This window comes from Ziziphus jujuba, chromosome 2 (genome assembly GCF_031755915.1).
Source record: "Ziziphus jujuba cultivar Dongzao chromosome 2, ASM3175591v1".
NCBI lineage: Eukaryota > Viridiplantae > Streptophyta > Magnoliopsida > Rosales > Rhamnaceae > Ziziphus > Ziziphus jujuba.
In genome coordinates, this window is record NC_083380.1 from 34,182,389 (window position 1) to 34,210,230 (window position 27,842).

At 34.5% G+C, this 27,842-nt stretch overlaps 7 protein-coding genes across 21 annotated transcripts; 3 read left to right on the forward strand and 4 right to left on the reverse strand.

The window, feature by feature from the left end:
* The first annotated feature begins 1 nt into the window (after nt 1).
* Nucleotides 2-2,820, forward strand: LOC107419630 (uncharacterized). 3 transcript variants are annotated; one of them, XM_060814343.1, is made up of 6 exons: nt 2-221; nt 318-388; nt 1,505-1,553; nt 1,700-1,818; nt 2,275-2,363; nt 2,488-2,820. In XM_060814343.1, exons 1-6 carry the CDS (start codon nt 173-175, stop codon nt 2,744-2,746), a joined length of 636 nt encoding a protein of 211 aa, XP_060670326.1. In that variant the 5' UTR covers nt 2-172; the 3' UTR covers nt 2,747-2,820. The 3 variants fall into 3 exon arrangements, with proteins under 3 accessions (XP_060670326.1, XP_060670327.1, XP_060670328.1); XM_060814344.1 differs by having other exon boundaries at nt 152-221; nt 1,466-1,553; XM_060814345.1 differs by lacking the exon at nt 2-221 and having other exon boundaries at nt 1,438-1,553.
* A 414-nt stretch (nt 2,821-3,234) lies between these two features.
* LOC107419631 (probable pectate lyase 4) lies at nt 3,235-5,229 on the reverse strand. Its single transcript, XM_016028391.4, is given in 4 exon segments — nt 3,235-3,546; nt 3,662-3,797; nt 3,886-4,241; nt 4,378-5,229. Coding segments are annotated over 4 exon segments (1,341 nt in total). The 5' UTR covers nt 4,915-5,229.
* A 319-nt stretch (nt 5,230-5,548) lies between these two features.
* Nucleotides 5,549-9,316, reverse strand: LOC107419615 (uncharacterized). Of its 3 annotated transcripts, XM_016028364.4 has the most exons (6): nt 8,937-9,316; nt 8,677-8,815; nt 7,828-8,203; nt 7,145-7,557; nt 6,089-6,182; nt 5,549-5,973 (listed from the first exon to the last, which is right to left on the reverse strand). In XM_016028364.4, exons 1-5 carry the CDS (start codon nt 9,022-9,024, stop codon nt 6,101-6,103), a joined length of 1,098 nt encoding a protein of 365 aa, XP_015883850.3. In that variant the 5' UTR covers nt 9,025-9,316; the 3' UTR covers nt 5,549-5,973; nt 6,089-6,100. The 3 variants fall into 3 exon arrangements, with proteins under 3 accessions (XP_015883850.3, XP_024929085.3, XP_024929084.3); XM_025073317.3 differs by having other exon boundaries at nt 5,549-6,182; nt 8,677-8,748; XM_025073316.3 differs by having other exon boundaries at nt 5,549-6,182.
* Nucleotides 9,317-10,870: 1,554 nt separating this feature from the next.
* LOC107419607 (sm-like protein LSM8) lies at nt 10,871-13,008 on the reverse strand. Of its 2 annotated transcripts, none has more exons than XM_060814831.1 (6): nt 12,756-13,008; nt 12,534-12,612; nt 12,308-12,348; nt 12,120-12,194; nt 11,277-11,329; nt 10,871-11,121 (listed from the first exon to the last, which is right to left on the reverse strand). In XM_060814831.1, the coding sequence occupies exons 2-6, from the start codon at nt 12,568-12,570 to the stop codon at nt 11,031-11,033; spliced, it is 297 nt and encodes a 98-aa protein (XP_060670814.1). In that variant the 5' UTR covers nt 12,571-12,612; nt 12,756-13,008; the 3' UTR covers nt 10,871-11,030. The 2 variants fall into 2 exon arrangements, with proteins under 2 accessions (XP_060670814.1, XP_015883842.2); XM_016028356.4 differs by having other exon boundaries at nt 12,719-13,001.
* A 1,377-nt stretch (nt 13,009-14,385) lies between these two features.
* Nucleotides 14,386-17,729, forward strand: LOC107419619 (probable leucine-rich repeat receptor-like protein kinase At1g68400). Of its 3 annotated transcripts, none has more exons than XM_016028368.4 (4): nt 14,386-14,687; nt 14,898-15,653; nt 16,249-16,620; nt 16,755-17,723. In XM_016028368.4, exons 1-4 carry the CDS (start codon nt 14,609-14,611, stop codon nt 17,348-17,350), a joined length of 1,803 nt encoding a protein of 600 aa, XP_015883854.3. In that variant the 5' UTR covers nt 14,386-14,608; the 3' UTR covers nt 17,351-17,723. The 3 variants fall into 3 exon arrangements, with proteins under 3 accessions (XP_015883854.3, XP_048329809.2, XP_024929241.3); XM_048473852.2 differs by lacking the exon at nt 14,386-14,687 and having other exon boundaries at nt 14,704-15,065; nt 15,141-15,653; nt 16,755-17,729; XM_025073473.3 differs by lacking the exon at nt 14,386-14,687 and having other exon boundaries at nt 14,705-15,653; nt 16,755-17,726.
* Nucleotides 17,730-18,678: 949 nt separating this feature from the next.
* On the forward strand, nt 18,679-20,228 carry LOC107419594 (probable aquaporin TIP-type alpha). The gene is made up of 3 exons (XM_016028335.4): nt 18,679-19,010; nt 19,191-19,441; nt 19,561-20,228. The coding sequence occupies exons 1-3, from the start codon at nt 18,878-18,880 to the stop codon at nt 19,945-19,947; spliced, it is 771 nt and encodes a 256-aa protein (XP_015883821.2). The 5' UTR covers nt 18,679-18,877; the 3' UTR covers nt 19,948-20,228.
* On the reverse strand, nt 20,163-24,751 carry LOC107419593 (uncharacterized). Of its 8 annotated transcripts, none has more exons than XM_060814571.1 (8): nt 24,577-24,751; nt 23,795-24,136; nt 22,716-22,835; nt 22,540-22,593; nt 22,146-22,309; nt 21,418-21,594; nt 20,843-20,940; nt 20,163-20,673 (listed from the first exon to the last, which is right to left on the reverse strand). In XM_060814571.1, the coding sequence occupies exons 2-8, from the start codon at nt 23,978-23,980 to the stop codon at nt 20,387-20,389; spliced, it is 1,086 nt and encodes a 361-aa protein (XP_060670554.1). In that variant the 5' UTR covers nt 23,981-24,136; nt 24,577-24,751; the 3' UTR covers nt 20,163-20,386. The 8 variants fall into 8 exon arrangements, with proteins under 8 accessions (XP_060670554.1, XP_060670553.1, XP_060670551.1 ...); XM_060814570.1 differs by having other exon boundaries at nt 24,571-24,751; XM_060814568.1 differs by having other exon boundaries at nt 23,795-24,213; nt 24,577-24,750.
* Between the last annotated feature and the right edge of the window lie 3,091 nt (nt 24,752-27,842).

Genomic DNA, 27,842 nt, shown 5'->3' on the forward strand with positions numbered 1-27,842 from the left:
CAGACTGATTCCGGACTTAAAAGCACAAGCAGAAGCTGTGATTGTTGTGGTTCCGGAAGCACCCTTTTCGTTCATCATCTTCTTCGTCGTCGGAGCAAAACCCAGTTTTCCGCTTAGAATTTGGTAAAAAGTACAGCCAGCCAGAGCCAGGTTCATATTCAGATTAACAGTAATGGCGGGCAGAGAAGTTCGCGAATACACCAATCTCACCGACCCTAAAGGTTTTTTTTTTTTTTTTTTTTTTAATTTATTGTTTTTGTTTTTATTGTTTATATAGGATAAAAAGTAGGGTTCTTTAAATCTTGTGGGTATTGCAGATAAAAAATGGGGAAAAGGGAAGGATAAAATAGACGACGAGGACATCACCTTCCAGCGCATGGTTGCCAAGGTTAGCGCATTTTGCCTCACCCACCCTCTTCTTTCTTTCTTTCTTTTTTTTTTTTTTTTTCGTCATTTGTTTCTGGCTTTCTTCCTGCTCTCTTCTTATTTTGTATTTTTGTTGTTTTGATTGGAAAAGAACGGTAGTTCGCGCTAATTTCTATTTGGGTAAATATGTATGCGCGCTCCCAATTTCTAATTTTTGTCATATTCGACTGTGTGAATTAACTAAAATCCCCAAGTCTCAAATCTCAATTCAGTTTCATATTGGACTTGATTATGGTGAGCGTAAAGTTACAATTTTTGTTACACATTTTAAGAGTGCTGCATACTGTTTTGTTTCCTTTCGGGGGAAATGGTGTGCACGAAACACTACTTTTAACCTCATTTAATCACATATTATAATGTAGTGATCCGAATTCAGTTATTTATTAATTGAAAGCTTTGCCAAAAGTTTGAATTCCTGGCTTTATATCAAATTTGCGATTGTATCTACCAGGATACTCCTTTGATCACTTATAAATATATGTGTGTGGTTTTATATTTATGGATAGGTTTAGTATCACAACAGCAATCCTTTTTTGGTTCAGACATTTTAATGCTTTTAATTCTCTTAGCCATTAGGTTGTTGGGTTTCTTCCTTTTCCGTTTATTTCGGAGGGAAAATCTCAATGACTCCTGCCACCTTATTGCGGTGACAAATTTAAATTTTTGGATAGGTTATAAATTTTATCTAAGTCAATCATTGAAACCTGGTTACCTGGGATGAAACCAATCTGGCCATCCATCTAATCCATTTAACTTTTTGTTACTTTCTTTTGTACTGTATCGCTTATACCTATGTTGTTGTGTTATGTTTCTTGATCTGTGAAGCTAAATGGTGATTCCACTCAGTAACTGTGACAAGTTTCCCTAGACTCCAATATTGCTATCTCAATTTAAGTCAGACTAGAAAGAGATGATAAATCTATCATGTATGGAAATGATGTTTTGTACTCGGTAGCCTTTAGTTTAGTTTGCTTAACTTTAAGCTTGTATTTTTTATGTGAAAACTTGAAGGGAGTTTTCTGATAACATGCCCCGGCAGGGATATTGGCTTCTTCTACCGGGTGGTTGATTCAAGCAGATGCAAGAGGTTGCAGGAGAACGAGGAGGCTACCTTCATGGACGGGGCGGTAATCCCCTTCTTTGTTTGTTTCTGTATGCATGCACATGCAGTGTGCATACGGGCACAAATTTATGCATTTTTTTTATCTGTTTATATTTTTTTTTAACTTTTGTTTGTTCAGCTGGGTTGTAACCTGTAACTTTGAGTATGCAGCCTTGGATAGTGACGACCTCCTATATCTCAAGGAGCAGATGGAAGCTGAGGAGGATGCAGAACGCCTGCTTCGCCGTACTGAGAAACGAGCATTCGCAGCATTTAAGATATCCTTCAATGTATTGCTATGAATTGGAATTGTTTGTGTTGTAAAATGTATGTGATATAAGTTGCTGCTAATTAAAATGCTTTCAGACTGTAGATTTGATTACAAGTCCTTTTCTTAATAGATCAAAATCAGTTTCTGAATGATTGGCGTGTGGCGTGCTGATGACTTGTTGCTCTTTTTGTCCAACTTATCATCTCTTTATGAGGGCCTTTTCTGTATTCAACTCAGAGCTTTAGGGATAGGCATGGTTCCTTTCATAATGCTTACCTTTCCAGCTGTCAATCTGGGAAATAGAGGATTTTGGTAGCTACCATTGCAAACCCTTTTTTTTTTTTTTTTTTTTCCCCCTCTCGTTTCAAAATAGGTTTCTCAATGTGATTTAGCATGATTTCATTTTATGTTGTCTGTGCTTGCCGTTGTCTTCTCTTCATTCCTTCTATTGCACATTTTTCTTTCTTTAACCTAGGGTCACAAAGCTGCAAGTTTAGCAGATTCTTCGCCTGCAACAGTTCCATTGCCACTTCGTGTTGAGCCCAAACCAAAGAGTGGGATCAGGTATCAGTTTGTCTACAAACACATCCTAAACAGACTCATTCAGCAAATTAATCGGTTGATAATTTCAGATTGCTTTTCTGTTACTGGTTATGTACACAGTTCTTTAATTTATTTTGATATGCAGACAACAAGATCTTCTCAAAAAGGTGGTGGAAGTTAAACCCAAGCGACCAAGAGTTACAAGCCCATGTGATGGGAATCGGTCCGCATCAGTATCAAATGCCTCCACGAATTCCACGAATCTCAATTCTAAGACTGAACAGGAGAAGGGAAAATATACCCCCGACGTGAAACCGAGCAAAGAAAATGGAGAGACAAAAGTGGAAAATCCTGTTAAAAGCTTGCTAGGTTTAGCATATGCAAGTTCTGATGATGAGGACTGAAAAATGAACCTTGGAACGATTGTATGAGCCCAATATGAAAATATCATGTTAAAATATGTGCTACGTTTTTTATTTATTTGGAATTTTTTTTTATCATACAAAATAAGTCTTTTTTTTTTTTTTCAATTTTTTTGTCGAAAAGGGTGTAGCAGTAGCATTTATAAAAATGTTTTTTTGTTATTTTTGTTTTTATTTTTTACAAATGAAAGCTAAGTATTAATCGCTTAATAAGAATGTTTTTAGAAAAAAAGTTGCATAAATTTTAGTTTAAAAAAAAAAAAAAAAGATTGCAGTTAATTTTAAAGTCTGGCTGAAGATGTTTAATGTAAAGCGTACTTAAAATAGATTTTTGAAGTAGAATTTTATTTTTTTAATCAGAAATTTTGGGCAATCAGCAACGTATTCTTAAATGATTTGTTTTCATCTTGGGACAGCCTGTAGTAAACAGAGAATAAAGAAAATATTCTGAATATCCAAATCACATATTCTCATTGTCGACTGAGACAAGTTGAGGTGGTACAATGGAAAGCAAATGAAAAAGTAAAAGAACAAGAGATAAAACTGGTGTAAGTTGAAGGTGATGGAAGACTTGGTTGGTTTCACCATAAAGCACCTGCTGATCTTGTCAATGACCTTAGGGACTTAGCATCTGCAACTTTGAAAAGTTGTTGGCTATTGTAGTGTGGCTTTGCTCCACCCTTCCCTGTTTGAATGAAAGAAGCTCCATTTTCAAAAACATCCCTCACAGAGTAAAACCTCCATGAATTTTTATTTCCAATGCTGTCCCTCCTCCAAGTGACCTGTCATACACAATACAACTGTTTAGTTGGAGTGTATTTGTAGTAATCCTGAGGCTAAAACAAAAACGTGTAAAATTAACTAATTTTCACTCTTATGGGAAGCAAAGAGAGCTACCTCTTTGTTCCCTGATTTGGGAGCAATGAAGAGATTGGCTTCACTCTTTACACTGGGACTCATACTTCCCCCAATTGCATATTGTGTCCATCCCAAGTAGAGATTGTTCACTACATGTGCATATCCATGGCGAATCCTGCAGTTTTTCCAAATTTTTTTAGCACAACCTGATTGCTTTCTGAATGTAAATTCTTAAGAAGGCAGTGGTTTGTTTGCTGGTTTACCTTGGCATTCTTTGGTTGCAATTGGGTCCGAAATGGTTGTACATGACTGTGACCTTCATGTCCTTGTCCCTCAAGTATCCATCATCATGACCAAGAAGCATAACTTTGTCCTGATTTCTGAACCAGTTGTTCGAGATGGTCACATCGGTTGAGCCACGTGTCACATCCAGGAGACCATCTTGGCAGCTGTAGAGTGTGTTGTGGTCAATCCATACCTTTGATGCAGTCACCAACCGAATTGCATCCCCATCCACCTGACCCAGCTGCACTATCTTCGCTTTCGGACCCATAACTGAGCTTGGTGCTTGAGCTTTGCAGTGGTGGATTCGAAGTCCATGGATGATTATGTTGCTTGCCTGATGACATAGTTAATTTGCACAAACAGTGCTTTACGTAAACCAACCAAGTTTCATGTATAAAACCTTTTACAAACTTATTGTATAAGTATACAAGACGAATGGAATTTTCAAAGCATATATAGATGGAGTTTACCTTGAAGATCATTAAACATGCATTATCAGCTATGTTAACAGTAGCACCCCTGCCATCAATGGCAGTAAAGCTACTAATGAGAAGTGGTTTCTGGAGTCTAATGGTCATGTCCCTTTGGAATGTGATCCAAACTTTCCCTTGAATCATGGTTGTTCCATATCTTAAGGTCCCTGGTTTTGGGTCTACAGCATTGTCACTGGGATCAGTGACTTCATAGTGTTTGAGGTCTCTTCCTATGTTGTTGCTCATCTTCCCAGCAAAACCCACCGAGCATGTGGCAAGTTGCTGGCGGTTCCTTCTCCAATCTTGGTTCCTTCTCCAGCAACGATCAATCACGTTTATGTTCAAACCATGAACTATTTTTTTCTTAGAGAGAGTGGGGTTTGGAACAAAAAGAATAACAATGAGAAGCACCAAAGCAAACCGACTTGAAATGGAGTTGATGCATTGTGGAGCCATTTCCAAGATCTTGTGTTTGACGTAGTAGTAGAGGATGTAATGCTGGTTTACAATGAAAAGGAGGAGATGGAGAGGCATATATTTATGGATTGGAGTTAAAGTAGAAATTGGTAGAACGTCTGTTTAGTTGGTTTTAATGTAGCAGTGGCAGGGGAAGTGTGAGATTTCCAAAACAGCCATGAATAGAAAAGAGGAAGGTTTTGCCGTTGTCATCTCCAATCTTCAGTTTAGATGATTAGCTATTTTGTGTAGCCAGGCAATCAGAGAGAGAGAGAGAGAGAGAGAGGGCAACTAGTAAATTTGTACATTGGAAATGGTTGGTGTAAAATAGGTAGTGTTTTGAGTTTCTGAGCTCACGTTTAGGCATGAAGTTATGGTGCATCCTAAATATGGCTTTCCGCTTCTCTTTAACTATAATGCTACTTTTCCGTTTTGCATTAACATCCACGTAATTTAATAGAGTGACATACCCAGTTCAATAAAATTTAATTATATTCCATGTGATATTATATGAATAAAAAATTTGTAGGAAAATTATGAAATAAAAAATTAGGAACTTCAGTTAGACAGACCTGGTCATCTATATTGTAAAAAATTAGCAGTAATAATAACTCCCCTTAATAAAAAAATTAAAAAATAAAATAAAATGGCTAAAAAAAATCCTATTAATAGGATGTGATAATATTATGTTTAAACATAAACAAAATTAAACTAATTGAAAAGTGTAACATTTATTAACTGAAGTTATATCGCTATACAATATGATACAAGTTGGAAAATAATTGGAAAGAGTATTAAAGTTCCAAAGTTCCCAGTAATTCCTCATTTTCTTCTTTCATAACCAGGCTTGTTTTTCGAACAATACATGAAAAGAATTCTCATATCAAGAACTCCATAATACCACCTTCTCCAAACCCCTTTTTCCATCATCAAATTGATCTACAACTTGAAGTAACTAGCAATATACAGATTAAAATTGGATAGAAGAAGCTATCTTTTGCTCTACATTTTCTTTACATCACAAAAAAGGCTAATTTAACAAACAATATTCATGCTTTGATGTCATTAACTATTAAGCTACTCTCTGAAGCCAGCATAGCATGCAGCTGCAAATTCTCTCTCAACGTAGGAAAAAAACTGATGAAAGGCAAGAGGAAACTCAGGAGGAAGATAATATATGTTAACTGATAAGAATAAGAAGCATTTAAGAAACGGGATAGTTCTAACAAATATTGAAATCCTGAATGACTACCTAGGTAAAGATTTAATCTTTCCGCCACAAACTAAGGATGCCATCGGCAAATGACTTCAGATTTCCCCAGAAAGTTGTTTGCTTTGGGACGATCCTAAACAAGGAAAATGGAATTAGACTCAATAGACAGGTACAGCGGGAATAAACTATTTGAAAGTCTGCCTAAAACATAAACCATATAACCAAATTTGGTTCAAATGAAATTTCAAAATTTAAGACAGGATATAGAACACATAAGATGCATAAGATATGCCAAATTAGTGTAATTTTCAGATGATTTTGCCCTTATGGCTTCAGATGAATGGTTAACAGAACATGGAATAAGCTAATCCATTCCAACAAAAACATCAAGTTGAAATGAGCTAATCAAGTGTTGTGTGTTTTCACCATAAAATGGAATCAAAATTTTCTTTTTTCATTTCTTCTTCTGTGCTTTCTTTCTATGATATGAACTCAAAACAGCTTTCCAGTCAAAATCAAATACATTATCAACATCAACCCTTGTAAATCTCATCTAAGAACTCCATCCATCCAGACCCACAAATGATGCAGCCAAACGTACCAAAAATTTCAATTTATTGTTCTTGAACCACTGTTTTCTAGCTCTTGTTCATTAGACAGCCACAACTTTTCTCATATAAATCCACTCCATTTACCACTTTCCAGCACCACAGTGATATTCTAACCTTCATTTTAAAATTTCCTTAATTACCTCAATCCTTGTTTGCTCTGTCATCTGGTACGTCCAGATTTAAAGTTCTTCAAGTTTTAGTTCACAATTATTTCCAATATATATATATATATATCAGTTTACCATCTATGAACTAATCTATCCTTTATACCATCAATCCTACATTATAGACCTTACCGCCACCAATATATTTCTATACAGCGCATTATCAATGAATTTCAGGGTTGCCCTCCGTCAAAGTGAGGCTAGTCATCCATATGAACAACAATCTCAGAAATAATTTAACATATAGAACTCATTGGATAGTAATAAAAGTTCAAACAATGGTTATGACAAAAATAACATTATTTTGAATGAAAGCTTACAGTGTTGCTTTGTCTGGTTCAGGAGTCCCTTCATATTGTTTTGCTGTGTGTTTTTCAACATCTTTATCTGGTAGATCTTCTGCGAATTTCAGTTTCTTCTTGTCCTCTTCATTCTCAGTACCTAAATCATAAGCTTTCGTAGAACCTCTTACCAATGGATCATCTTCCAACTCAACAAAATCCAGAACATTACCCTGGGTCTGAGATTCCTCCTTTATACCATTCTCAGATTTTTCACAATATGGATGAGATATGTCTTCTAGTTGATGATCCTGCATTCTAACAAAATCAGAATGGTTGTGCTCAGCCTCCTTCTCACCACTTTCCAGTTTCTCGATGCATGTGCGAGAAATTTCTTCAGCATTCTCTTTCAGCAGATTGTTTTGTGCTGCAATATAATCAGATGCACTATCCTGCAATATCAAGGGATAAGAAAGCTCATAAAAGAGTAATATATCTATTCTATCCTTAAATATTAATCCGTATTACCCATTAATCTCAATGACCAAGAATTGGAAATTGACCCGGTAAGGAACCATGAAATATATGAACTACCACAGAAGGGGCTTTTTTAGGAATGGTTCATGCAATTAATTTAACCTCGCAACAAGATTTGTCATGTATACAAGAACAAGATGAGAGAAATTGAGATTACAAAATATGTTATTAGTATGAATACTTACAGGAGCTACAATCTCTTTGGAAAAGGTCTCCTTAGCTGAAGAGAGAGTCTGTGACCCTTTCTCTGCTTTCAACTGCTTGCCAACAACATTAACAGTCTCCACAGAGTTTGTAGCCTCCCTCTGAGAATCATCTTGAATAACAGCATCCATTGAAATTTTACTTGTTAAGACCTCTTCAGCTTCAGTCAAACTGTATTCCGTCTCTACGATTAGCTCTTTTCCCAAAGACTTTTTACTCCCATTGATTGAGTTAGAGTACATATTCTCATTATATTGCAATTCCTGAAGAATCTTCTTAACAACGTAGTAAGAACCACCAACATGTTTTTTAGTCTCAGAAGCAGAAGGTAACTTGCCATCATACATTGTTTTGTACCTGCAAAATGTTAATGACAATCTCCCCATTCAACCGAAATTGTGTGGACTAACGAAAAGCAATGGAAAACTCGAAATATCAGCTTTATTTACCAAAATTTGGGTAGCAAGGGAAGTCATTGTCTCATTTGCTTACATTTGGTCTCACTTACATTTGCATGCGGACATCATACATTTTCTTAACAGCTAATTTAACACTAATCTATAGAAACATATGGTTATTTGTTATACGAGTCTCAACCTTACCAAGCATCATAATTTATTAAATGCAGAAGAGGAACAACACAAGCAATGATATATGGGAATAATTTAGGGGCAGCCAATTCAGAAAGGCAAATAGCTTTGATAGAAAGGGCATTAAGGGAGATTTAATTTAAAAATAAAGAAAAAGAAAAAGAAAACAAATGCAAATTTGGAGGCAAATTTGCAGTTCATATGTTTAAAAAAATAAATAAAAATAAATAAAAATCCTACTCGTTAACAAAGGCTTGGATCATAGCCTGGCGTTGGGCTATGGGAACCCTTCTCCCCTTGACTTTGGCGGGACTAATGGGTGCCTCGGCATCATCGTCATCAACAGAAGCAGAAGAAGCAGAAGAGTGAGCAGAGTATACTGTTAGAATTCAGAAATAAAACTTTGCATCATTCAAAATCAAACACTTGGAAACAGAGAGAGAGAGAGAGAGAGAGAGAGAGAGAGAGAGAGAGAGATAGAAAAACAACAAACAACACACCCAATTTGAATTTGGAAATGGATTTGGGGGAGCAGAGGAGGAGGCGTCTTCTGAAGATCATGGAGGTGGTGGTGGTGGTGGTGGTCATTGTCGTCTTCTCCGTCGCTTTATGTTCATGGACATGGGAGTCTTGACTGTGTCCGTACGTCCTCCTAACAGAGACCCAGAAATAAGGCCAGAAACCTCCAAAACCTCTCTCACTCACTCACTCAAACAAAGACAAGGGGTTTAAGAGCGGTTTTCTCACTTCTTACTATTATGGATGTTTTTGGTATGGACCCCAAATTCCTAATTGCACAAACTAACAAGGGTTTCACTTTTCAGACAACGCAACTTGCCAACTCTTCCCTCTCCTCCGCTCCTCTCCGCCTTTTTATTTATTTATTTTATTTTAGAGAATATTTCATCTATGTTCCCTTGGGCTTATATTAATTTTAATTTAGGTTTTAAAATTTGAAAAATATAATTTATTTTCTTTCACTTTCAAATAGTTTTCATTTTACTTTCTTATTATTTAGTTTATATTTTTTTAAAATAATTTTATCTACATTTAATATAAAAATGGCAGTTATAATTTTTAAAAGGTTTAAATGAAATATTTTCTTTATTTTATTTTTTTAATTCACTGGGACCAAATCGGTCGTTTATTTTCATTGTAGGGATAACAATGTAAAACCACTCACCTGGAAATTTTAGGCTAATTTCTAATGCTTTTTTTTTTTTTTTTTTGGGATGAAAATTAATGCAACTTCATAAATATGTAAACCACACAAATTGATAATTTAATTCTTATAATAGTATTTCTCTATGGTATTTCGCAAAAAAATTATATTTCATAACTGAAAAAGGATCCGCAAAAAAAAATAACTGAAAAAGTTATATCATTTTAAATTAATAAATTAAATTTAAGTGAACGATACAATTCCTTTTTAAAATTTATGGAAGTGAACATCACAATCAAAAGACAGCCATAAGTAGTGATTTAAAACAAAAGGAAAAATGTTAAATTGGATTATTGGCATTGAAAAGTTACGATATTTAATAGTCCAAAAATTGACAATTTTAAAAATAAAATTACATCAAGCCCAAACCCTTTTTTCAAGATGATCATAATAATAATTAGTTTAAAAAAAAAATTTAAAAAAAAGCTACATTAGTCTAAAAGTAAATGTAACGTTTTATATAAAAACAAGAGCATTTTGAGAGCAATGACACAAGGTCATGCCACAATATATTAGTTTGGGTAATCATCCTCATGAATATCAAAACCCCAAAGCGGCACCTAGTGATTCTTTGCAGTATTATGAGTGCAATCATTCATAAAATAACTGATAAACTGAACATCTACAATGTGATATTTTTAACAATAACTACGTCATTATCACTGGGCATTACATCTCAATCCCCTTCTGCTAATTCATGACATCTCAACCTTGTGAACGCTAATGGCATCACAGGCAACTCATAAGACAAAACCCTCCTATACTACACTTTCTCATTCGCATCAATCCCATATATTAGGCACATAACATTTTAAGAGTTTCATTGCAAATGGAAAAGCCAAGAATAAAGTCTATTAAAAGTTTATACACATTGGGTGAGGACTTGGAAGAACATTTCCAATAAGCAATAGTCAATACTCTTTTCGCAATAAATGAAACTAACAAAATGGATATTTTCCTTGCTGGTGGTTGAAGTAGAGATAAATTACTCCTAAAGTAATAATAACGAACCTTGCCATCCAACGCTTAATAGACGAACTGCAAAATTAGACTGCGGAAAGATCTCGGTAATTCTCTTTCCTTTCACTTTTGGATCTTTCTTCCAGACATACTAGTTAGTAGTAGCAATAAGCAAACTACCATTAATAATATGACAAGAAAAATAAAACTACAATTTTCGTAAACATAAAGTTGCTATCGAGGCACCAGAAAAATCTGCAACTGTTGGAATTCTTGTCTTTAATATTCAGTTTCAAAGCATTCATCCTTTGACTATGAGTGGGTTCATCAACGTTACACAAAACATTTAACTGAATTACCCATCCCATCCATATACCTCTAATATATGATCAATACAACAGCTCCATCTATGCTAATGGATGACAGGCTTCAGAGGATGAGCTCTCAGATTTGACCAATCAAGACTTGTATCAAGATCTTCGTCTACTTCCCCGACAATGCTTCTGCAATAAGTGTAGCCATAGCATGTATGTAACAAATATATATAAATATGAAATTCAAGGTAAAACCACTACACTATCCAAAAACAGAAGAACAAGCAGATAAAACACAAAAAAGCCAGAAGTAGATAAAACAAAGTCTGAAAGCAATGCATTACATGTTGTCGCCTCTGATTATGTACAAGCCCAACACAAGTTGCTGAACACCTTCCTGCAAATCATTATAAATAATTCATTGTAATTCCCGATGTATCTTATAATCTCACTTAGCATAGTGTTAGAATATAGCAACCAGCAAGAGAACCATGAATAAACAATAAACTACTTAAATTGACAGGTGAAACTAATAAAGCTGCAGCATTTTTAGATCAGGCCAAAAGCTAGAGCTGTGAGCTGATTTGCAATTTTTGTTATGAAATCATTGTAAATAATTCATTATAATTCCCTATTAAGATCTCATCTAGCATAGTGGTAGACTATAGCAACAAGCAAGAGAACCAAGAATAAACAACATAATACTTAAATAGACAAGTGAAACTCATAAAGCTGCAGCATTTTTAGGCCAGCCCAAAAGTTAGAGCTGTCAACTGATTTAGGATTTTTGTTTTGAAATTCATAAATAAATCATTAGAATTCCCTATGTTGTATCTTAAAATGTCATCTAGCATGGTGGTAAACTAATAGTAACTAGCAAGAGAACCAAGAATAAACAACACACTGTTTAAATTGACCAGTGAAGCTAATAAAGCTGCAGCGTTTGTAGGCAAGGCCAAAAGTTAAGAGTTGTCAGTTGATTTGGGATTTTTGTTATTTTTTGTTGCTTCCAAAGGTTTTGCGAAAAAGTTTATTAATAAAACAAGCGCAAATATAACTACAAGATTCAGTTTGTAGCCAAAAGAAAGTAAAGCAACACAACAATACACACACACACACACATATGTATATAAATATTAAAAAAAAAAAAAAAATAGCCAATATGAAAAGGATTATGGAAGACAAACCTTTGTGGAGAAAACACGTTCATGAGATTCATCGAGAATGATGTTTGTAGCCTGGTCGAAGCCTTTAAGAATTCCCTGAATAATAATAACAAATAACAAATAACAAACAAATGAAATTATTTTTTTCCAATTTCTAATTTGCTTGCTTAGTGTTATGATTACAAAGGAGAGGTTTACGTAGAGCATACCACGATATTGCGTCCATCGTTCGTTATAACCGAAATTTGTTCTGCAACATTCAGAATTAACCACCTGATTTTAAAAAGCCCAAATGCGAATGGAACCCTAACTAAACAAAACTGCTAATTTTCCATCCCAAAATTGGTTGCCTTCTAATCGCTTAACCTAAACTCCAACAGTATCTAATAAAACAAAAAAAAAATAAAGGGGGTATTTGAATTTTGAACTACTTACGATCGACCAGAGTCTCCAGTGTAGGTCCACCAGACATGTTTGCTTCCTTCTTTGCGCTACTAAGCTGATAATCAAAATTCTGAAAAAAAAAAAATATATATATATATATATATATTATCAAACATTAAAAAAATAATAATAAAAAAAAAAAGAAAGGAATAAACTCCATGAGAGCGTTAAAAAACCTCGGTTGGAAATGGATAAGAGGAATGGGACGGTTACAGGTAGAGCATATGGTCAGACGAGATGTACTGCAGAAGCTTCAAGCTCTAAAGCGTTCCACAAATCGAGAACGTCGGCGTCTCCTTCTCCAATAACCTAAAAGCGGCTGTTGTCCAAGATCTTCTTCAATTCACCTCTCCTTAATTCAACACTCAGATCACACAACGCCGCGTATTCCAGGTCCCAATGCCAATTCCCCAACCATGAGCTCCAAAATAGTAACCTAATATCGTGTTACGCACCGTTTTGTTTTCTCATTTCTTCATAAATTTACTTCTTTTAGATTTTGTTTAAAAAATTTGAATTTCCACCCCCCTGTACTGTAATATCAAAAATAATGATTATAAGATTCACTATTTTTTTATTTGTATTTTATCCGTTTATTTTTAAGATCTCAAAAAAATTAATTAAATAAATAATTATTTATCTCAAAATGTAAATAATATTACTCATTATTATCATTATTACTTTTCAAAAGCATAATATTCATTCTTTTATATGTTTTTTGAAGCATTAACTTATAGTCTTTAACATTTTGTCATTCCGCAGATTGGAGTAATTATAATGGCTGAGGTTAGTCTAATTATTTCCATTGAGAATAAAAAATCTCATGTATAAGCGAGGATAATACAGCTTTCTGTTTGTTATTAGTTTTTATTCATTTTTAGTTGTGAATTTCTTTTATCTGTTGCAAAAGGTAATACTGGTTTATTGATTTTTATAGACATGACAAACGTCCCACCATATTTAGATTTTATTTGGTATAGTTTCTCTTTTTGCTTCTATTTTTATTTTTATTTATTTGAAAAATATCCTACTATATTTAGATTTTGTTTCACATAACTTTTAATTTTGCTTCTATTATTATTTTTATTTATTTAAAAGTATTTTTTGAATAAATTATTCTTTACTAACTTTCATTAAAAATATTTTTGAAGACCAAAAATACTTTTTAAAAATTATTGCAAAAGCACTTAAAAAATTGTTTCTGACTTTTCAAAAATACTGCCACACAGAGTTTTGATGGGATATATAATTTTATTAGACACGGTGGGGTGTGATATCCATGATAGAAGATGACTAGTTCTAATTATTAGTGTTAGGTTTTCATAAAATTTGAATCAAATTATATGTTATATGCCTTAACCTTTTTTTTTATTAATGATTTGTTAAAATAATTTTCCATTGATTAAAATCTACATAAAGGGTTTAATTTTTTTTTTTAATTTTTTTTTTCAAATGTAAACCATAGTTCCTAGCTCCACGCAATTCAGAAAAAAAAAAACCACTCTAACAATGAATATATAAGATAAACTTTCATATCTACACATCATAAATGTTTGGTTGGAGTAGCAGCTATCACATATAATGTCACACATATTATAATATATAATATTGTAATAAAAAAAATATGTTATAATATATAGTCTAACGACTATATAAATGGAACCACCAAAATATATTTCATTTTCTATTAAAGCTGTATTCTCATTTTGACAGCTTGCAGTTTTATTAGTTGCATATATAATATATATTGCCACGCATCTTATTCTTCCCCAAAAGGACATTGACATTCCTTGCTTCCCACGAAACCAGCGTATATAAAAAAACTCTCACAAAAATAATAATAATAATAAAAAAAATAACAATAACAATAACAATAAAACAGAGCAAAATAAATAACTTATATAAGACCATTGGAGATTCAAAATTTTCTAAGTATATTATATTTGAACAACCGAGGAATAATGGTTCTCAAGTACATTTCCCAGAACCAAAAAAGCTGTCATATGCATATACAGTTTTGCATATAAAATTTGTTGGAAAGACAATATTCTTTGTGGTTTCCGTTTATGCGTCTAATACTTTCAGTATCTTACCAATCTTTTCCTTGCAGACTTCGTCAAACTGTCACACAAATAATAAAGAAAGGTATGACTTTACACTTTGAATTCTCAATAATTAATCTCAAAAATTAAATCAATAGTGTTTTTCATTCCTTCAATTCTCCAATCTCATCATCTGCCATCATGATGAAACTACTGCCTCTGACCTTATTATTTGCCGTAAACTTGGTCTCTCTGATTCAATTTTTGAGTATTGATTTTGTATCATCCATTGAGTTTTTTGAGTACTATTCAGATGAAAGAGATGGTCTTCTGCAGCTGAGAGATTCTGTTACTTCAGATGCAAATTTGCACTCCAATTGGACAGGACCCCCATGCATCAGCAATGACAGCAAATGGATTGGAATTGCTTGCTCAGACGGTCATGTTGTTCATATTGTGTTGGAAGGGATTCAACTCTCAGGTTCTCTTCCACCCACATTCCTACTCAACATAACTTTCTTAGCCATACTCAGCTTTAGAAACAATACAATCTCAGGACCCCTACCAGATCTCACAAATCTTGTGCATTTGGAACATGCTTTTTTCTCCCAAAACCGATTTTGGGGTTCAATCCCTTTGGAGTATGCCGAATTGCCAAAGCTCAAAGCTATGGAGCTGCAAGAGAATTACTTGGATGGAAATATTCCTCCTTTTGATCAGCCAAGTTTGACAATTTTCAATGTCTCTTACAATCATCTTGAAGGTCCAATTCCCAACACTGATGCTCTACAGAGATTTCCAAGTAGCTCATACGACCATAATTCAGGTCTGTGTGGGAGTCCTTTGAAAAAACCATGTCCATTTCCACCTCCTCCGCCTCCAGACGTTTCACCATCTCCTTTGCCAACTCCTGTGAATCCGGAAAAGGAAAAGAAGAAGCCTCTTCGATTGTGGAGTATTGTTTTGATTGCGTCTGCAGCATCCCTGGTTCCTGTTATTGTCATTCTTTTCTCCTTGTGCTATTACAGGATGATGCATCGCAAAGAAAAGACTACTGAAAATCAGGCAGGTGCGGTATATATATGCCATCTAATTTTGGTGCCACATGATCATTTTCGTATTGAAATTTTGAACTTTGATACCATGCACAAGGATTAATTTCCTTTTACAGATGTATTAAAATCTTACTTTATTGTACCATAATTAATTTCTTTTGCATATATAAGAGACATACTTCCTTGATATTTGGGTGGGAAATTCGAACTCTGGAATTTTGTTAGAGGAAGTGGTGGCTTTACCATTAGGCTATCCAAACAAATATTGTGCATGATTATATATCATTTTCAATATTTTTTCATGTTACAAAGCATTTTCTTTCATAAATATTATACTTCGTTTGCATATATCAACAAAATATAATAGTTCTTTTTCTGCTGTTTAAAATAAATACAGTAAAAAAAAAGACATTTCTTCTGTCCTTCAATTGTAAGAGAAAATCAAAATAACCATAGACTAGCTATCACAGGGACCTGACCATATATAATTACATTAGGGAAAGAGCAACAGCTTTTGGATGCAAAAGGTTTTCATTTCTTTTAGCTAGACTTTATTTACAGTTGATTTTTGAAGATTCATTATCAAGTTGTGATGCATGGGTTGGGCAGAAATAGAAATAGCAGCTCGTTCAGAGAGCATAGACGATTTCCAAAGGAGGCAGCAGGAGTTGGAATTTTTTGACAAGCAAATTTCAGCATTTGACTTGGATGATTTACTGAGAGCATCAGCAGAAGTGTTGGGGAAGGGGAAACTAGGCACCACGTATAAAACAGTACTTGAATCAGGTACTACTGTGGCTGTGAAGAGGCTTAAAAATATGAGCGGTTTGAGTAAGAAGGAATTTGTTCAACAGATGCAGTTGCTGGGGAGTCTGAGGCATGAAAACCTTGTCCAAATCATCTCCTTCTACTATTCCAAGGAGGAGAAACTAATTATCTCTGAGTTTGTCCCGAATGGCAGTTTGTTTGAGCTTTTACATGGTCAGTACCGTCAGTTTCTTCCTTTTCTGCATTGTTTTCAACTATTAATTGCTTGTTCCATGCATGGATGGAATTAAGATTTTGACATATAATGTAAAATCTACAATGTGGGTTGGGTTTGTGCAACTTTATAGAGAATAGAGGAGTCGGAAGAGTACCATTGAAGTGGGAAACAAGACTGTCTATAATCAAAGACATAGCAAAGGGCCTTGCATTTCTCCACCAATCTCTGCCTTCTCACAAAGTCCCTCACGCCAACCTCAAATCCTCCAATGTTGTCATCCAACAAAACTTCCATTCAAAACTCTCAAACTTCGGATTCTTACCGCTCCTACCGTCCAGAAAGTCCTCTGAAGCGCTGGCCATAGCCAAGTCTCCAGAATTTGCTCAAGGCAAGAAGTTGTCAAACAAAGCAGATGTATACTGCTTTGGTATAATCTTACTGGAGATCATTACTGGAAGAATCCCAGGCGAAATCTCAAGAGTAGACGATGATGATACAACTGAAGACCTGTCTGATTGGGTTAGAATGGTGGTCAACACTGACTGGTCCACTGATATATTGGATATGGAGATATTGGCAGCAAAAGAAGGTCACGAGGAGATGTTGAAGCTCACTGAGATTGCTTTAGAGTGTACAGATTTGTTACCAGAGAAGCGGCCTAAGATGCCTCAAGTGTTGCAGAGAATAGAAGAGATCATTGAGCAAAAGCGCAGAGAAAATGATTGAATCAGTCATTACAAGATTTTGGAAGTTTCAGCTGGTTGATTATTGTACAATCTATAATTGCGATTCATCAATTCTATTGTTGCGTTTGTTTTCCTGCCAATATGTGGGTGTTTGTTTTTTTGGGTTAATACCAACATATAAGTTTATTATATAGATAGCTGGACTGGACAGTTAAAGAGTCTAGACCACTACAACAATTTTTTGAAAGAGTTTATTTTATATAGTGCTTAACAATCCAAATAAATCACTATTGCATAGTAAATTTAACTTAGTGTATATTTTGAAGGTAAAGTTGATGAGTTTTTGAATTTCTGAATCATTAACGAATAAATTTAACTGCCCACCTGAAAGCAACATAAACGTACGGAATGATCCTTTTTTTAATTTCTTAATATAAGGCAGTTATTAATTAATCTTTAAAAGAGGGGAAAAAAGCTTCATAACTTTGATTAGGCCTGGAACAAAGCGGAGTGTAAAAGAGAACAAGAAACAAATGAATTGAAGCTGTACAATTGCATTAATCGAATGAAATACTCAACGCTTACATTTCATCCTGTTTATCAATTAATTTAATTGCTGCAAACTACAGAGCACAAGTTTGGATGCAAATGCCTAAGATTGGTTTGGATATGAGAATTTTGAGTGGTTATTGAAACCGGTGATTAATTGCATCAAACCCCATCAATTAATTAACGTTCGAAGAATTGCAGCATCCAAATCAATTACAAAGCGATATATGTTGAAGAAATGAAGCTTTCATTAACGTGCTTATAAGTACTTTGAAAGGTGGATGGATTGTCCTATGCGAAGCATAAAAATAAATTTAGCAGAGCTTTTACTTAAAATATTTCTCAAATTAGAATAAGGCTCAGAAGTAGTTAATGCAGCAATAGCTAGTACAATGCCTGCCATTTCATATATTACTGTGCTACAATCTACAACAAAAACTCTACTCTGGGTATGTATGTATGCATATGGGGTTATTCAGATTGAAATTAAGTGCTGCATTAATTCACATTCTAGAGAGAGAGAGAGAGAGAGAGATGGGTATAATTAGGAAAAGGGAATATTGAATAGAATATTGTCGAAGAAAGGAAGAGAAAGAAATTAGATGGAGAGGCAAACCGTTCTATGTAAGTCCAAGTTGTACCCCTGAGGCCAAGCTGACAGATTAATTTAGTAGGATTGAGAAGCTTACACATATCCCTACGTGTCAGCATTGTTGCATGGCACTCGTGCCAGGTGCCCAACATCGTTCCAATCTCTGTTAGCTTGATTTAAGCGGTTTTCTTACACGTTTCAAGCATGCAAACACCCTCTCTTTCTCTCTTTATCTCTCTCCACCAGCAAGCAAGCAAAGCAAGCGACCTCATCATCATCATCACCCATTCCATCTCATCGACTAGAGTGAGTTCTCCTTGGTTTTCATTTTCATTTCCATTGTTGAAAACGATCGACTACCAAACAGGTATAGTATAGAGGGAAGGAGGAGTTTGTTGTGATCATCGAATTTGATTAGCAGACAGCATGCCACCTCGTAGATATGCATTTGGAAGGGCAGACGAGGCCACCCACCCCGACTCCATCAGAGCCGCTTTGGCCGAGTTCATCTCCACGTTCATCTTCGTCTTTGCTGGGGAAGGCTCTATCCTTGCTCTTAGTATGTCAATCTAGGTCCATGACCTTCAGCTCTTTACTACATCATCTACATCTACATGCATCCATCAAAACCCACTACCATTCTATGTATATATATATATATGTATATAAGCAAGCACATGACAAATAGTTAACTAGATATAGTTCAAACGGCTTACATATATATATATATATGCTGCAGACAAGATCTACGCGGATCCTCTTACATCAGCATCTGAGCTGATAGCCTTGGCACTCGCCAATGGCTTCGCTCTATTCGCCGCCGTTTCCGCAAGTATTAATGTGTCCGGAGGCCATGTGAATCCTGCTGTAACCTTGGGTGCACTTCTCGGTGGAAGGATTTCGGTGGTTCGGGCCATCTACTACGGGGTAGCTCAGCTTCTCGGTTCTGTTGTTGCTGCCCTTCTCTTGAGGCTTGCCTCCAACGGAATGGTCCAACTCCCTCCCATCACATTATATTATATAATTTCTTCTTTTGAATTGTATTTGTTCAATCGCTCTAATTAATCTTAATCTTTTTGTTGTTTGATTCATTAATTTGTCTACTCCAGAAAACTGTTGGGTTCCACGTGGCACCTGGAGTGGGTCAGGGACATGGACTTCTACTGGAGATTATTATGACATTTGGGCTTGTCTACACGGTTTATGCAACGGCTATTGATCCCAAGAGAGGAAGCTTGGGAACCATAGCACCTTTGGCAATAGGCTTGGTGGTGGGGGCTAACGTCCTGGTGGGCGGACCCTTCGACGGGGCGGCCATGAACCCGGCTAGAGCATTTGGACCAGCATTACTTGCTTGGAGATGGAAGCACCATTGGATCTACTGGGTTGGACCACTTCTTGGAGGTGGCTTGGCAGGACTGGTATACGAGTACATGGTCATTCCAACAGAGCCTCCTTTGCACACTCACCAGCCCTTGGCTCCAGAAGATTACTAGTTGTTTTCTATATTTGCCTTGTAATCTTAATTCTGTCTAGCCTTTTCGCTTTGCATCCGCAACTCTCACTGTGCCATCTCGGACATGTGTTTTGTGTTTGCTTTTTTACTCCTCTTTTTGGGTTTCTTATGTATCCTTTTTTTTTGGGGTCGGACGCTTCTTAGTTTGTCCATTTCCTGTAGTTAATGTCGTTCCTCTTGTGTTTATACAAGTAATAAAATGCCAACCACCTCTTTCTTTATATAATATAACAAAGCAAACCTTCATATTTGTATATATAATATACTTGCTGTAAAGATGCAGCTTTCGAGAATTTGATTACACCGCCAAAAAAATGCAGACGAAAGAATAAGCTTTACAATTATCCTAAACAGATGACCTAAAAACACCATATCATATACCCAATTGTTTTAATACGAACATAATGTTTTGCGTCTGATCATGTCCTGTTGTAGAACCTGGCAACCCACGGAGCAAGCTGAGTATTACGAGGTGTTCTTGGGTTGAAAGAATAATAATCAGACCAATAACAGGGCGAGATCCTGTCACTCAATTTCCCTCCAGAGTAGATGCAAAATGGCAACCAATCTTCACCTCCATTCATCATCCTCTTTCTTTCTCTTGGGTATGCTAGTGGTGCTTGCACATATCTACATTGCACATCCAAACCAGAAAGCACGCTGAGTAGCCTATATACATGGTCATGGCCAATATAATTGAAGAGTACTACAATCAGAAAAACACAAAATGCAACCATTAAGAAACAAGAGACTAGTGAATTTTGGTTCCCAAATTGTTCAACATAGAAGAACAACTTCACAAAAATGCTGGACTTTTACCATAAAAGAAGGACCGCTTCAAGTAATGTAGTACATAGAGACAAAACCACATCTACCTGGATTTCCTGAACTCTTCAGAAATTGTTTTGTATTACTTCCAGATGTACAAGAAAAAACGTGAAGGAGCAACCTCTCTAAGGGCTCGGTTGTGAAACTGATCAATAAGAAGAAAATTACTGACTCCTAATAAAACCACCGTCCCCAAATAAATTTAAAAAAAAAAAAAAAAAAAAAACCAAAAAAAAAGAGCCCATTTTCTCTTCTCAGTGACCCACCAAGACGTAGTTAAATATTGGGTAGCTCCACCTTTTAATTTACTCGAGCTTCAACACCAACCATTAGGAAAAGATTGGAGAAAAGGTGGATCCCATCTAGTTCAGCCCAGTGTCAGTTCAAGTGTTATATCATCAATAGCTAAACGTTCAGTTTGGCGCCATCCAGCCCTTAAAATGATCCTAAGGAACCCACTAAAGTGATAAATTACCCATCTGAATTTCTAGATGCTACCAAGTCCTTTTTTGGTATTTCTCCTTTCATGTTTGTTTCATGTTTATCTATTTATGAAAACGATTACTTGCATGCGAAATTCTTCAGACTTATTCCCAACGGTGAAAGAAGTGGCATAACATACCTGACACCATCAATCACTGCATCCCAACAGAAGTGAGTATGACCAAACACGTGACATGCGGACCCACTCCCATCAACCCCATGGATTGATCTTATGCGAAACTCGAGCGACTCAGATCCAATAATTTTTGGGAGTTTTGGGTAGAAAAGCATCCTTTTCTCTGGACATAGCTCTTGCCTGATTATAATAAATGCAACAAAGTATGAACATATTCATTGAACATAAAAAAATAATAATTAAAAAAAGAAAAGAAAAAGAAAACTAATCATGAAACTCATTATTCAGGGAAAAATGAAAAATCAGAAGTCATGGCTAGGAAATCTTGTACTCTTTACAAACAGCAACAATATTATACCATTTGCTCAATCTATTATCCTTGTCTGACTGTACCCAATAACGGAAAATTACGTAAGTACTTCAAAAATGTAACTCCAGGACACAAAATAATATGATTGCGCCGTTAGTAGAAACAACTTTCCATGGAAGATTAATGAATATCAAAATTTAGACCCTAACCACTTGTTTTCACATACAATTTGAATGCAGATTTGTATTGACGTGTCTAAAACAAGAAAAGCTCAAAACTCACCCAATAATGAAATAGAAAATAATGTTATGGTGATGATAATATCAATTGTCAGAATTAAGCAAATTGAAATAATAGTAATAATAATAATAATAATAATAGTAACAAACAAACACCCAGACATTGGAGAAATATTGCCTACCTGGGAACAAAGTGAGAAAATGTTATTATCTGCGAGCATACCTTCTTGATCTGCTTGATTACATCAGAATGCATATCATTCAGTGAATCAAAGTATAAAGCAAGCGAGTCATCAGCATTTGACAGCTCTCCAGGCCACTTGCATGCATTAAAGTCCTTACATGCCTATATATAGAATTATGGAATCAACATTATGTGCATAAGCATATCTTAAAATTAGTTTTCTTTACTCAACAGAGCGTCAAAAATAATTGCAAAAATGTTCAACTTAAGGACAAATAACACATAAGAAATTGTTCAGGATTAAAGTGAATGCATCTCCGTGCACACAGGGAAATAAATGGCAGAAGAAAACCTATAATTACCACTCAAAAAGCAGAAGGAGAGTGAATCACCATCTCCAAAGATGGAATGCGGATGTTGGGGATATCCATCTCCCTGTCGAAGCTCTGGAAAATACAACAAGTCCAATCACAAAATAATGGAAAATTATGCCTTTGATCAAGCAACCAATAATCGAGGAGCTGAATAGTAGACAATAAGCTCATAACAAATACAATAGATCAATCACCTCATGGTACCAAGAAAGTAAAGGAATGATTCCCAGGTCATCTATAATCATTGGATTGCTCACAACTCCTAGTGTTCTACATGCATCGAGCAAACAATTCAGCTTCTGAAGGGAATCCGGCTGAAAGACAAAATCACATTCTGTTCAAAATGATAGTTTTCCATGATCAGGAAGAAATGTCATAGTACCTTAGTAATAACATCGAACAAACAAGTTATGTATATATATATATATATGATCATATCCCAAACAAGAGCCATACTTATGACATCACTAAGCATTGTGAGCTGAAACCAGAGCAAATTCCAGCTACAGAAAATATATAATTCCATAATAATACTCATAAGACTCAAAAGAAGGCTGAAAAGGAAAGCAACAAGATCTGTTATGATGTTCTTCGTTCATTTTTGCACCACGCTGAACCTGAAATCTTGAAGGTTGGTCCTTTAGGCTCTGGACTAAATGCAAATAAAGATGAAATTGGAAAAGGCTACCAGACCTCTTTAAATTTTTAAGTCAGCTAGAGAGATATGTTTTATAGGGCTGAAGAAAACCATTCTGCGTCTGTCTAGATAAAGCAGTGGTAAACAGTATACATGAACTGTATCAAGCAAGTCAGGGAAGATCAATTTGGTTAAGATGCCTAAGTGAACATCATCATCATTCTGTTATGAGTATTTTATCAAGCAAACTAGCCAATGAACCAGGAAACTAGATAATTGAGTAGATGGATGACACGCAGAAGTATATATTCTAAACTTATTCCGTTATGTGCTTTTAAGGTTTGAATTCATCGTTTGTGAGAATGAGATCTCAAAGATAGGAACTTTCCAGATGGTTAATATTGCACAAGAACAGTGATAAGAGGGCCTTTATATTCATCAATAAATAATGATGTGACAAAGACACATGAATATATATATATATATATATATTAATATAAAGTTTCTCCCTGCTTGGCCTGGCCTCAAACAACACGCTCACACCAACCATGTGAACATAAAGTATAAATGAATTAAGAGATAGTGACAAGACCATAATGCTAATTTGTTAACAATTAAATATTTTAATGCTCTTACATTATCCTCCCCATCCCGACGGTACCAAAGATCATGGTTCCCAGGCACATAGAAGACATGTTCAAATCTATCCTTTAAGAGAGACATTGTTAATAAAAAATTGTTGTATGTCTCTGCTACATCACCCGCAACAAGAAGAACATCATTCTTATATCTGTCGGCGGATAAGCTTTTGACCCATTTCATATTTTCCGCATAGTCTGTGTGCAAGTCCGATAGCACAAATACACGCAAACCAACAGCATCTTCATGGGCAGAAGACAATATTTGAGGCCTTCTAATACAAGGCCTCCTGATGTTTGATGCTATATGTCTGGAAATATGTTTCGAGTGACAAGGTGGCTGTGACAAGTTAAAGCAAGAAGGTATAAAACTCACTACCATGTGTAGAGTGGGAGCAGGAACAGAGAGCTTTCAATCTACAGAGACAAAGTCGTAACTTTTAGCTTATTCAAATCATAATTCAATTTGTACCAAAAAGGTAGACTAAAAAGAACTAACACCAATATAATGCCAAATTTTGTTCTGTTTTGTATCTAAAAAACTTAGAAATGGGCGTTCTTAGTGCTAAAATATATATGATTAACTAGAAAAGCCTAGAAATCAAGTGCGTAAAAATATAATAAGCTTAGTGTTCCTGTGTCCTTAAGCATACCCAATACAAAAACTATTACACATATCGAAATTAATCAGAAAGATGAGATTTTGAAGGAAATCATAAATATAGAGAGAAATAGAACGAAAAAAATTAAAACAAAGAATGTTGAGAAGAGCACCTGAACCTTCTTTGAATTGAAGAAAGAGACAGTAGATATGGGTGCGTTAAGGCTGCAACGAAGACTGACTCACTGACCACCTCCGCCTCCCTGCCTACCAGTTTTATGTCGGGTTTGGGTCAGGTATAGCTTATATTCTTATAACAACCCAGAAAGGCCCACCAGTGTACTGCATTAGAAAGGGCCGAGTGGGAATAGTGCTCGGAAGACCGGCGTATATATCTATAAACATATATAAAATTCAACATATCAAATGTATTTAAAAATATATTATTAGATATTTTAAATTTATTTAAAAATATATCATTAAATATTTTTAGATATAAATATTATATATATATATATATATATTATTGAACATTTTAAATATATTTAAAAATATACGATTAAAAGTTTTAAGGTACGAATATTTTAAATATATCCAGAAATATGCGATTGAACGTCTTCAGATATGAACATTTTAAATATGTTCAGAAATATAAGACTGAATGTTTCAAATATGTTCAAAAGTATGCCTCTGAATATATTTAAAGACATTTATAATTTTGAAATCAAACATTCCAACGAATACATCTTTCCATTATCTAAAAGTATTCTAATTAGAACTATCAGTTTTGTCCAAAAAAGTTATAAAGAGTTTTTTTAAAGTGATGTTTGATTTATAAGTTTTTTTTTTTTTTAAGTACTTATAAAACTCTATGAATTGTGAGTAATTTAGATATTAGAAATATTGTATAAAATTATTTTATATTTTATGCATTTAAATGGTAATGTGTAAAAAACCATATTGTATGTAGATCTTTTAGAATTGTGAAAAGAATTTTTCTTTGTTCAATTATTTTAGTAAATCAAGATCTTGTCTAACTGGTTTCATATTTCAAAAAATTATTGCTAATAGATTAGCCACAAAATAATATCCTAAGGTGTTTATAAATATCAATATTTAGAATTAAAATCTCTAGTAATATTCATCACAAATTGTGATAAAATACCAATAATATGACAGCTTATACAATGTCTATGACATTCATATAAATGGGGTATGACATTCATACTCACTTATCACTATTGGATTTGATGTGTATGGATCAAAGCACAACTAATTATTTTATAAATAATGTAATCCAGGCCTTATTCCACTCACTCTGATGGGAGACCAACTACTTTTTAAGTCAAAATGGAAGTCCACGATTATTTTTCCAATATTATATCAATCTAAATTAGTATTTACCAAGATATATATAAATGGGGTATGACATTCATACTCACTTATCACTATTGGATTTGATGTGTATGGATCAAAGCACAACTAATTATTTTATAAATAATGTAATCCAGGCCATATTCCACTCACTCTGGTGGGAGACCAACTACTTTTTAAGTCAAAATGGGAGTCCACGATGATTTTTCCAATATTATATCAATCTAAATTAGTATTTACCAAGATATGTATAAATGGGGTATGACATTCATACTCACTTATGACTATTGGATTTGATGTGTATGGATCAAAGCACAACTAATTATTTTATAAATAATGTAATCCAGGCCTTATTCCACTCACTTTGGTGGGAGACCAACTACTTTTTAAATCAAAATGGGAGTCCACGATGATTTTTCCAATATTATATCAATCTAAATTAGTATTTACCAAGATATATATAAATGGGGTATGACATTCATACTCACTTATCACTATTGGATTTGATGTGTATGGATCAAAGCACAACTAATTATTTTATAAATAATGTAATCCAGGCCTTATTCCACTCACTCTGGTGGGAGACCAACTACTTTTTAAGTCAAAATGGGAGTCCACGATGATTTTTCCAATATTATATCAATCTAAATTAGTATTTACCAAGATATATATAAATGTGGTATGATATTCATACTCACTTATCACTATTGGATTTGATGTGTATGGATCAAAGCACAACTAATTATTTTATAAATAATGTAATTCAGGCCTTATTTCGTTCACTCTGGTGGGAGACCAACTACTTTTTAAGTCAAAATGGGAGTCCATGATGATTTTTCCAATATTATATCAATCTAATTAGTATTTACCAAGATATATATAAATGGGGTATGACATTCATACTCACTTATCACTATTGTATTTTATGTGTATGGATCAAAGCACAACTAAATATTTTATAAATAATGTAATCTAGGCCTTATTCCACTCACTCTGGTGGGAGACCAACTACTTTTAAGTCAAAATGGGAGTCCACAATGATTTTTCCAATATTATATCAATCTAAATTAATATTTACCAAGATATATATAAATGGGATATGACATTCATACTCACTTATCACTATTGGATTTGATGGGTATGGATCAAAGCACAACTAATTATTTTATAAATAATGTAATCCAGGCCTTATTCCACTCACTTTGGTGGGAGACCAACTAATTTTTAAGTCAAAATGGGCGTCCACGATGATTTTTCCAATATTATATCAATCTAAATTAGTATTTACCAAGATATATATATAAATGGGGTATGACATTTATACTCACTTATCACTATTGGATTTGATGTGTATGGATCAAAGCACAACTAATTATTTTATAAATAATGTAATCTAGGCCTTATTCCACTCACTCTGGTGGGAGACCAACTACTTTTTAAGTCAAAATGGGAGTCCACGATGATTTTTCCAATATTATATCAATCTAAATTAGTATTTACCAAGATATGTATAAATGAGGTATGACATTCATACTCACTTATGACTATTGGATTTGATGTGTATGGATCAAAGCACAACTAATTATTTTATAAATAATGTAATCCAGGCCTTATTCCACTCACTTTGGTGGGAGACCAACTACTTTTTAAATCAAAATGGGAGTCCACGATGATTTTTCCAATATTATATCAATCTAAATTAGTATTTACCAAGATATATATAAATGGGGTATGACATTCATACTCACTTATCACTATTGGATTTGATGTGTATGGATCAAAGCACAACTAATTATTTTATAAATAATGTAATCCAGGCCTTATTCCACTCACTCTGATGGGAGACCAACTACTTTTTAAGTCAAAATGGAAGTCCACGATTATTTTTCCAATATTATATCAATCTAAATTAGTATTTACCAAGATATATATAAATGGGGTATGACATTCATACTCACTTATCACTATTGGATTTGATGTGTATGGATCAAAGCACAACTAATTATTTTATAAATAATGTAATCCAGGCCATATTCCACTCACTCTGGTGGGAGACCAACTACTTTTTAAG